At 27.9% G+C, this 12,225-nt stretch overlaps 1 protein-coding gene across 1 annotated transcript in view; it reads left to right on the forward strand.

Moving 5' to 3' along the window:
- The first annotated feature begins 10,845 nt into the window (after positions 1-10,845).
- The window catches only part of LOC129962937 (uncharacterized), a 43,973-nt gene continuing 42,593 nt past the window's right edge, over positions 10,846-12,225 (forward strand). Inside the window, exon 1 of the mRNA XM_056076943.1 lies at positions 10,846-10,926. Coding sequence (XP_055932918.1) covers positions 10,872-10,926 — 55 coding nt within the window. The 5' untranslated portion in view covers positions 10,846-10,871. The remainder of the gene's footprint in view (positions 10,927-12,225) is intronic.

The raw sequence follows: 12,225 nt of genomic DNA on the forward strand, positions 1-12,225 counted from the left end.
GCTCTACAGGCCACTTCATTTATCTTGAAAATACCAAATTTGGTATATATATATATATATATATATATATATATATATATATATATATATATATATATATATATATATATATATATATATATATATATATATATATATATATATATATATATATATATATATATATATATATATATATATATATATATATATATATATATATATATATATATGCGTGTGTGTGTGTGTGTGTGTGTGTGTGTGTGTGCCTTAAAGGATTAAGCATAGCAAACAAGGGAATAGATAGTAATGTGCACTCCAGAGACTTTTTGAAATTTTAATTCAATTAATTAAAATTTCACTTGCATTTTGGGGTTCCTCTACGATAAATCAGAAAAAATTATTGCACACACCTTTCAAAATTTAAAAAATTTAAATTTAAAACTTTTGTAATAAAACGTCCAGATTATTGATGTTCGAAACTGTTAAACGACTAATATTGAATACATTTTTAAATAAGTATTCCTTGTGATTTGATACGCCTGAGTCAATTTACAGCGAACTAAAAATTAAATATTATATATAAAAGAATAGCAAATTATTATTACATAGCATATTAAAAAGCAGTAATCCTGCGAGTGTGGTGACGTCAAATATTTCTCGCATACTATCTAATAAACTTGTCATGCCAAAGTACGCCATACATGGCATTTGGCATACAGTTATGAAATACTTACTTTTGAGATTAATTCAGTATTTTTACTGAAACTATCCTGTCATCCTAGGCGAGTATTTTGGCAATTTATTCCAGGAATGCGGTCAATAATATCCAAAAATCAAATTTGGGGTTTAGGCACGATTTCCCCAACCGTTTGAAACAAAATTTTGACACACAGAACTACATTTATCGTTACAAAATCACATATTAAATTTGATATATTTGTCTTTGTGTTTTTTAGTTATAGCACTTAAATTGTTTTGAAATTACAGACCGACAGACAGTCAACTCCACTTTGGATTTGGCTCAAAATTTTGATAAGCGTCTACGTTTTAGATGCTAAGTCTATGTGAAGAATTTTATCTGTCAAGTTCTGTTAGTTTTGTAATTATCCTGTTAACTTATATTCGAACAGGTGGACAGACGCATTCCCTCTGAACAGATTTATCTCAAAATTTGATATAAATCTGGAAATTTGGTGTAAAGACCGTATACCGAATTCCAACGGTCTAGTTTCAACCGGTTCTGAGTTATCTTTGTCACAGACAGACAGACAGACATTTTCCAAGAATGTGTTTTTCGAATTCAGGGAGATCTGAAACATGGCAATTCCTCAAAATCTCGAATTCGAACTTTTTGTCGATTACTTTACTATAAGTATTAAAAGTAGATCTGAAAATCTATCTACAGAGTTCATTATTGATGAAAATACGTGCGGTATAGAATAGCCATATTAAATATGTTTTTCAGATTTTGTATAGGAAAACTGTTAATTATTCTGCTAGAATTATGATTATTCAGTAATGCTGTTGCAGAAATGAGAAGTACGTATTCTCTGTAGTCTTTCAAACTTTACGCCATATTATTGCTGATGATTCATTACCAGAAATTTTAGAATATGAGTGCAAATGACATGAGTCAGTAATAGGTGCAAATGCGGATGAGCGCCATGCAGTCAATTTTCTTGCTGTCTCACATTTTGTACCAGCTCTCTAAGCAGTAAAGATTATCATAAAGACAGGGCTTCTAAAGGATGATTGTCGCTACTGGAAGATTCATTTACATTGAATAAATAAGAGTTAAATTGGGTCATAAACATCCTTATAAGCAGTTTTATTGTTATAGATACTATCTTAATACATAAGCTTCATTGTATATATTCAATGTGTTGTGATATTTCTCGGCAAAAATCAGAGATATTCTAAGAAGCATCAAGAGGATGAAAATTTTTCGCAGTATTAAATGGTTTGCAATTTTCTGTGGTAGAAAATGGCAAAAATATTTATGATGGGCGTAACTTCGAGAGGAGCAAAAAAATGTCAATAGTAAGTAGAAAAACTTTTCTTTCACGGAAAGAGGATTACAATACAGAAAATGAATCACAGTTTCAAATCTGAAAGGAGATAAAACCAAATTTTTATAGTAATTGTTCGAAGTTGTGGTCTCGAAACTCTTTGGTCTGCGGACATGTTCAAATAAACCCAGTAGGTTGGCGATGTCAGTGTAAAATGCTTTAGAATATCCACAGAAGTTCGATAAACAAGTCATTTCAAATGATCGCAGAAGAAGAAATTCGAGAGATTGAGTTCAGGGGAATGTTGAGGTAAAGCAATAAATCACGGTACATTCTCTGAGTTTGGCATCCATTGCCACCTGTAAGCTAATGCATATCTACATATTCCTAGTTCGTGTATATATATATAATGATATTTTAATTCTAATTTCAATTTAATTAATTTCCAAGATTTTATCTTAATTTAGCCCATGGTAACTTTATTCTAAAAATATTCTATTTCATGATCCAATTCCACTTTTGGTTCAATTAATTCCTCTGTAAAACTAATGTGCCATCAGTACTACGTATCAAATGAAAGTGATATTTTCGTTGCCCTTGCCAAAGGTCAACACATGTATTCCATCGGAGCGTGGCCGGAAATCCTATGTTATATGATTAGTGGGAAAGTCAGAAATAATAATTTGTTTTCCTTTATATATATATATATATATATATATATATATATATATATATATATATATATATATATATATATATATATATATATATATATATATATATATATATATATACATATATATATATACATATATAAATAAAGGAAAACAATTTTTGCAAGATATTTCTTAGTATTTTAATGACGATTAAGCGGAAATATCCATCTTAGAGATGGATTATTATGCATAATGTTGCATGAAGATTAGTAACTTTAATGCTCTCTATCGAAAAGTCGAAGACAAAAAGGGACAATTAAGAAATACGTGGCTGTGTTTTATGCAATCTAAACTCGAATTTTTCTGGAAGGATTTAATTTAGAAATTTATTTAGTGAAATTAATGGAATACGCAAGAACGCAACATAAATGTCAGATAACTAAAGTTACGGTAGTGAAATTTTGAGAGAACAACGTTAGAACCTTGAAAGAACAAACTTAAATAAATAAAGTGTTTTTTATCTTTGAATTCAGATAGTGAGAAAGATAATTAATTTCAAAAAGGCAAATAATTTGTCACAGTCTTATCCAGACGCATCATTCAGCAGTATTATCTAGAGAAAAATATTTTAGAAAACATTTTTATCAAGATGAATGCTAAGTATATTAACTAATACTGAATTCTACCTTACCTCTTGAATTCTAAATCTCCTCAAAACATCTGTACAGAACCTGCTTTCAAAGAATTTGATAACTAGAATTTTCCATAAATGTTTGTAGCATTTTTTTGTAAAAATTTAAATGTATGATATTATAATAAACAAAATCACCTTATCAATTGTATTTTATTTTTATCTTATCTTCATCCTATTTATTAAAATTAAATTATGAATGCCAATTGTGCTAAAATATTAGAATTCAGGATGAGGACATTAATTATTTTCATCTAAAGAAATTTAATTTTATTCTTTTTGCAAGTTGAGCTATAATTTTTTTCCATTTACAGCACTGCTAAAGAAAGTAACCAGTTACTACAGTATAAAAAAATCAATGAAGGCAAGAAAAAAAATTAAGCTGTTATAAAATTCATTTTTTAGGAATTAAGCTCTTTGTATCTATATTTGTTTAATCTATATAACTCTGTTCCATTTATAAACGGAACAGAGTTCTTCTATGAGACGTCTACTGCATAAGAAAAGTGAAACATTTGATTAGATTAAGAAGTGCTCAGTTATTATTTGAGATAAGATTTGCAACTTAGTAACTAGAGTAACTTTTCGAATTTCTGCAGCTTTGATTTAAAGAGAGCGCATAACAATGACCGCGATGGAGGAAACTTGAAAGCCAATTGCCTTAAAATATCAGTCTAAAATTCGAAAATCAAATCAAATGTTTTTATCAACAATTTTAAAGGTCAAGAAAAAGGTTCATATCTACTTCGCGATCGATAAAAATACATTCGTCGCTAAGTTAGCATTATTTGCAGTTTATAGTTTTCGAATGGAAGGATTTAAAAACGCAACAATAATTATTGCAAATCTGCATAAAATTACAAATTTTACAAATTACAAATATATATATAATATTTAGTTTAAACGCCATTGATAGAATATAAATTCATAGTTGCTAAAATGACATTCCTATAATCATGTAGATTAATTTTGAGGTGTAAGAATTATATAGAATATTTCATTTCTCTACTTCCTCGCATTTTTTTTATTGAACTTAAAATATTTTCGATTTATAACAATAGAATTTTGTATTCGATTTTTCACTCAATTCTTAACTTATGTTAATTTAAAAATTTTCCAGACTTGTGTTTGGGATAAATATAAACCTTTTATTACTTTAAGAACTTAATATCTAGTTATTTATTTGTGAAATTTCGTATCTATAGTGAAATGAATGATTTTGATTTGCTACAGTGAAATGAATGATTACTAAATGAATGATTTTGATTTGCTCCAGTGAAATGAATGATTACTAAATGAATGATTTTGATTTGCTCCAGTGAAATGAATGATTACTAAATGAATGATTTTGATTTGCTACAGTGAAATGAATGATTACTAAATGAATGATTTTGATTTGCTCCAGTGAAATGAATGATTACTAAATGAATGATTTTTATTTGCTACAGTGAAATGAATGATTACTAAATGAATGATTTTGATTTGCTACAGTGAAATGAATGATTTTGATTTTCTACAGTGAAATGAATGATTACTAAATGAATGATTTTGAATTGCAGGAAGAGTTGATGTTGTTTTAAAAAAGTGAAAAATAATAATTCAAACAAATTTTGCACATTTTAGCAAACTGATAAAAGCGAGTTAAAAAAAATCTCTTTTGATTAAATATATTTCAAAATCTTGCAAAACGCAGGCACTGGTATATAATTCAAAAATATTTTTAAAGTTCGAGATGTTTTAAGATATTTAATTAGATCAAAATACTGAAGTCAGTTTTTTGACAAATGCTATAATTATGTCTTATATAATTAATGAAACTCACAAGAAAATAGAAAGCTGCATGATATAAATTAAGGAATATCTGATTAGCATGCTTTATAAGTTCCAAATAAATTATGAAAATTACTTTGTTTATTATACAAGGTGATCAAAATTAAAACACCAATACTCTAAACTCTCCATACAGCGAACTACTCAGTGTAAAGGTTCCAAAATTCTTTCTATTCAAGACATGGGGAGACGAATTACGTGGAAAAAAAAATAGTTCCAGAAACACCGATAGAGGGCGCTGTACAACAAACAGAAAACATGCTAAAAAGACACAAATAATCATCCTTCTCTCCCAAGCTGTATGGAATTTTTCCCTTCTAATTTCTGTTACGGATATGAAAAAAAGAAGATTAAAAAGTGAAAAGACTGAAACTATCATTGTAACTGCAATTTCGTACTGCAAGCACAAAAATTTGCATAAACCCTTGATTTGCTGCTATTGTTCTGAGCATAAAAGGGATAAAGTTGGGAAAATGCCATTCTTATGAGCAATGGCTTTGCTTGTGAAGTTGTTTTATGAAAACAAAAGAAATGCTTCAGCTGCATTTGAATTCGTCGACTTGAGAATTTACAAAAGGACAGGAGGTACCAAAACATGCTCAAAAATTTTGTTGGACCCCAAGTACAACAGCACCAATGTCTTGATTCAATTACCTTGCTGCAAGATGGAGTACCTCTACCGATTGGACTCCGTGTACAATAGTTTCTTCGGCAACATTTTATTAATGATAGAGTAATGAGTCGTGCGTTTCCGGCAACCTAACCATCTCGTTCTACACATCTTAATCCCTGTGATTTTTGGCTTTGGGGATACTTAAAAAGTCTTGCTTATTGTGGATGTCAGTTAACCTTGGCATATTTGAAAAAAATTATCGCACAGAATGTCCACAGAAACAATGTCCACAGAATGCAGATTTTACATCTGGAAGAAGGAAACCATATTGAGCAGTTTTCCCTTGCATTGATAATGTATTTGTAATTTATTATTTAATACGTTCGAATAAAATAAGTTACAAATGTGTATTTTGTGTCTTTTCAGCCTATTTTTTGTTGTACAGCGCCATCTATCAATATTTCTGGAACTAATGTTTCCGCGTTATCCGTTTCCCCAAGTCTTGAATAGTTTGTTCAACAATTTTGGAGCATTTACACTGAGTAGTTCGCTATACAGAGCTCAGAGTATAGTGTTTGAATTTTGATCACCTTGTATATTATTTACCTAATGTATTAAAAATTAACTAAATTAGAATATTATACACAGAAGGAAGTTCTCAATACGAATATTTATACTTTCTGAATGTATAGTATATAGGAATATGGAATATTTACAAAAAGAAATGAATTGTTTACTATAACATCCAAAATAATATTATTATTTTATTTTGGTATTGAGACAAAAATAGTTTGAGGTGATAAATAAAATTTATTATCGTCAGTATCGAATTTAAATCCATAAACATAGATACTTATTTTTAATAATCTACATGGACTTTTTAGTTGCAGGGACTTTCGAATGCCCATACATTCACATATTTTAAATTCAATGTTTTTAACATTATTTTTTAGTCCTGATAAATCTTTAATTTTCATTTCTAGATTCTTTTCTTTCTGTATTTTCCTTTAGCGTATTATTGAATTATATATGTCATAATTGCTTTCCTCAAATTAATCTCTAATATGTATGACCAAACTGAAATTTAAATAAGAAGTATAAAATAATAAAAAGTATATTTTCAAGCATTTTTAGCATTTTAATGAATTACATCTGAATAATATCAAATTGTTTTTGAGTTCGAAATTTATTATTCTAAGAGTATTTGCTACTAAAAAATCAATGAATTTGCTTATTATTATATTTCGAATATAAAATTACCTTTGAATCTTTGACTGATTTTCCCAAAAGATTTCACAAATATGAGATAAATACTTTACGCGATATGAAAACATTTTTATGGACAAATTATCAAGGCCGATGTCCCTTTCGATTATTTTACTTTATACTTTCACTATTAAATCACTAATTTTGTTAAAATCTTGAAACGAAACAAAACAAAACCTTTTTTTCTGAAAACGTTATTTTTTACTAATTATTTGTCTGTAATTTTGATAATTGAACTCGTCTTTCTGTTTTGATTTCTCTGCAGCCCATTTGGATCCTTTTTGAAAAGGGAGTCAAATTTTTCAAATTTACAACAAAATGTGTCGTTTAAGTTTAATTATAACCTGGGAGATACTCTGGGGTACTGATTGGCATATCTTCATTGAGACTGTCGATGGAGTGATCTAAAATTGAAATTTATATTAATAATTATTATATTAAATAAAGTGTGAATTAATAAAATGAAACATGTATTATTTTCTTTATTTTTATATACTAAAATAATTCCTAAAATCTTTCTACTTATGTGATTTAAAATAAATCCAATACCCGTTATATTTGGAGTTATTCTAGTATGAGAAATTCTGTATGAGATAAAAAATGAAGTTTGCATTAGGATTTGTGAAGGCGAAACAAATACAAATAAGCAGTTTGTTCTTATGCAAATAAAATTTACGTGAGATTAAAGAAGACGTAATGTGAAATTGAGTGGTATAATTATTTTGAATTTATTTAGATTATAAACAGCGAGAAGTATTTAGATTCTTTCTTTCCTTTTATGTACAAAACAGTATGCAAGCTTTTCATATTTTTTCAAATATCTTGATATTACAGAAAAATATCAATTATTTATAACAGAAAGACTATTGGAGTAGGATAAATAAAAATGAAAAATAAAAAAAAATAAAAAAAAACCTTTTTTAAAGTAAAATATAAATATTATCCATTAACATGCATCTTCCATGATACAGTGCATCCCCATACTTAATGAAATATTATTTTATCTATAAACTAATTTTACAGACATGTTATTTTTTTCAATAAAGGTAAAATAGAATCAAAATGAATTTGCAAAGATAATATATTCTAAGTTATATCCATGCTTTCTATCTTTTCTAATGTGCTTTATCATGAAACCACATTTGTACTTGAGAATTCCTTTTAATGTTCAAAACATTTCATAGTAGATGGTTATTAGCCGCCATTCCAATTACTCACTTTAAAAGAACTCACATCACTGATCTCAAGTTGTCATTTTTCCTGAACCATGTTGTAGATAAAATATTCCTTTCGTATTTTGATATGACACTATAATGGCATTGTTACATATTTCTAAAAGTTTTCATCTTTTGGATGAAAATTCTGCATGTAGTAAGCAGAAACCTTTCGTGAAATTTGCAGAGCTTATACCATCCCGAATATATGAATTATTGTTTGGAGCATGCCTGTATTGCAAACAAAATCGCTTGATGAAATTTTAGAATCATTATAATTTTTTTTATGTTCTCGTATATGCAGTATAGAGAAACTATAGTAATCGTCAGGAAATTCGAAATCGAGAATTTAACAAATCTTCACAAATTAGATCTATCTGAGTTCGAAAAACACTTTTTGTGGAAAATGTCCATCCATCTGTCTGTTTGTCTGTCCTTAAGATAACTTGAAAACACTTCAAATTTTATACAACAAATTTTTTATGGTCTTTGCAACAATTTTTCTGGTTTTAATCAAAATTTGTGTAAAATTTGCAAGGTGTTAATTTTTAATCGAAAAAGCAGCCAGACCAGTAAATACCGTATGTCAAATTTCAACCATCTAGCTCAAAGTGTTTTTTAGTTATTTTTGTCGCATCCAGTCAGCCAAACGGACGGACATTTTCCAAAAATTGTGTTTTCTAACTCATTGAAGTCTAAAACCTGGATATTCATCAAAGTTTCGAGTTCGAATTTTAAGGTAAAATTCGAGGTAGAAAAAATGTGAAGATTCTTCACTTAATTAGTTAACGAGATTCAATTACTTAATTAGTTAACGAGAAATATTCATTAAATGTTCTTTATTCTCCGAATATTTCGGAGCAAAATTTATAAAATTTTATTCGAAAGTTTTAATTTCTGCCTCACCAGGGCTCATCATGATTTATGCATTTATTAATATAGATATTTGATTAAGGTGTAAGTACACACTAGAAGATTTTTTTTTTTAAATTTTAACTTTAAAAATCTAGTTTTTTCAAAGTAGGTCATTAATATATGGTTAAACTCATTTCAGTGAGAAAAAAACCATATTACACTAATTATTAATTAATTAAATAAGATTTAATGAGCTAATTAACACATTTTTTGAACCATGATATCTTTAATTCTAATTTGTACAGACACACAATTCTAGTTGGAAATTTTGCCTAATATTAGTCTTCATGTTGTCTGCCTCAATGAAGTTATAAAAATATATAGATTTTTTTAAAACAATTTTTTCTTTAAAGATGAATAGAAAAAGCGAGATTTTTTTCTGTAATTTTAACTTTTAAATAGCTATTAAACATCTATTTTTGCCGGCGTCCTGGCATAGGGGTAGCGCGTCTTCCCCGTGATCTGGGCGTCCCGGGTTCAAGTCCCGGTTTGGGCATGGTTGTTCTTCTCTTGTTCTATCTGTGAGATGTATGAATGTGCCCTCCTGTAAAAAAGGGTTGTGCAAGCGAATCAGTGATGCATGAGTAGCAAAGTCGTACTCTTGGCCCTAGTTGGCGCTGTTATAAAAAATAAGAGACGTTCCCCCTCAGGCTTAAATCGCTGTCTTCGTAACAGCGGGCTTGTCAGTGGCAAGTGCCATAAGAAACAAACCAACATCTATTTTTATAAATATAACTTTGATTGAGGCACAAAACATCCGCTATTTCATACAGATTATTTTGATTTATAAATAATTGTATTTGGTTAATTTCTTGTTGAGTTACGATTGTTTGAATGAAGCAACATAGTAGAAAAATATCATTCTTCATAAAATGAGTTTAAAAAAAACCGTAACTAGTGTTTTTAATGAAAGCACCTCAAAAAAAAATTATAACTCGAGAAATATTTCAAATATTGACAATATCTTGGTATCGTTTGAAAGGTAAAGGATCAGAGAACATTATTAAGTAATAAAAAATATTCGATATTTTAAGCGATTTTCGAAGTTTCAAGTGTGTACATACACCTTAAGTGTCTTTGCATTTGTTCATTAAATATTCATTCAGCATTTATTGGGCAGTTAACTGCTACTTTTTGTACAAGAACTTAAATTTTACTTCCAACATAAACCATTGTTAAACAAAAGATGTCATATCTGCAATATTAAGAAAATAAATCAATTAAAAAAAAGAAATTTAAATTATTATAGAAACAAGTTTACTTGTGATTTTTTCTTCCACTTCCCATACTCTATTATGATTAATCTTTCGAGTCATATCAAATCGATAGGACTTAAATCAGAGTTCTTCCAAGAAAACGAATTGCATATAAAAGAGTTAGACACGAAAGTGAAACATTTGAATCGATCAAGAAGTGCTCAGTTATTGAGTGTCAGAGATAAGATATAAGGTTCGGAAACTCAGGTAACTTATCAAATTTCTGTTGATGAATATTAAAGAACGTTTATAACAATGACTGTTTCGAAGAACACTTGAGAGCCACTTGTCTTAAAATATTAATCTAAAATATAATGCCAATTGAAGTGGGTTCTTATCTTCAGCTTCAAGGTCCGAGAAATTGATTCTTATCCAAACAGTGATAAATAAAAATGCATTCTTAGATAGGTGAGCAGTGTTTTCTGTTTATAGTTTTTCGATGGAAGGATTTAAGATCGCAACGTTTTTGTTTGTTCTATGGGGATGCCAGTTGTGTAAGTAAATTTAACTTGAATGTATACTATTAAATGTTAATGCAGCGCTCTTGAGTAGGAATTTAGTTCTTCCACAGATATACTATACAAATGATTCATGACTATTTATTTAACAATTAAGAGAATTCGGAAAGGATTTTTGAAAGTCTCTTATATTCTATATCAGAATGAACTTATGAGGTTTCTTCGTATCATTTGTCTTATGGTTTTTAAATTAATGTTTTTTATATTTTGTAATATAAAATAATAGAGTGGTAATACAAAAATTCTATGTAACATGTATTACAATAACTTAATAATGAAATGTACATATATGGGATATGTATTTGTGAATTATATCTCATAATTAGATTCGTTTTAATAAATTAAAGTCCTTTGTATGCAATATGTATTTATGAAATGTGTAATATAAAACCCTAAGAATATGCTCTATAAAACACATTTGGAAGTTTCATAATACTTTAAATAATAAACGCATGCCTAATTTTTACGAGATAAGAGATTGTGTATTGTGAAATCTACATTTATGTGATATATATCTGTGAATTATAATCCCATAATTAGACTCGTTTTAATAAATTAGAGTCCTTTGTATGCAATATCTATTTATGAGATGTGTAATATAAAACCTTAATACTCTGCTCTATAAAACTCATTTTTGGTTTTGATGATAACATTAAATAATAAATTTATGTATATTTTTTACAAGTTAAGAGACTGTATTTCATATGAGGATGCATCTCGTTATTTTTATACAAATTTGGATTTTTTTTTAAGTGTAAGAAATTGGTAAAGAGTGAAATATTATAAATACAACTAAAAATATCTACTAAAATATTATAAATTATATTTGAGCTAAGAGATTGTGCATTTCATTTGAGGATGCATCTTTCTTGTAATCTTTATACAAATTTGGATTTCGTATTATGTAAAATTATGTTAATAAGTATTAGAAATTGGCAAGGAGAAAAAGATTATAAATACGACTAAAATTATATATTAAATATTAATTACGAGTTAAGAAATGTGTATTTTAGACGAGATTGCACCTCGTAATCTTTATTTAAATTTGGATTTTGTCTTATGTATAAGAAATCATGTTATTATGTGTAATAAATTGGCAAATAGAAAAATATTATAAATACAACTAAAATTATCTACTGGAATATTATTTATGAGTTAAGAGATTGGGTATTTTATACCAGGATGTATCTCCTAATCTTTATACCAATTTAGATTTTGTATTACGTTATTTTGTATATTGTAAGAAATAATGTTATTATGAAGAAATTGGCAAGG

The sequence above is a fragment of the Argiope bruennichi genome, chromosome 1, assembly GCF_947563725.1.
Source record: "Argiope bruennichi chromosome 1, qqArgBrue1.1, whole genome shotgun sequence".
Lineage (NCBI taxonomy): Eukaryota > Metazoa > Arthropoda > Arachnida > Araneae > Araneidae > Argiope > Argiope bruennichi.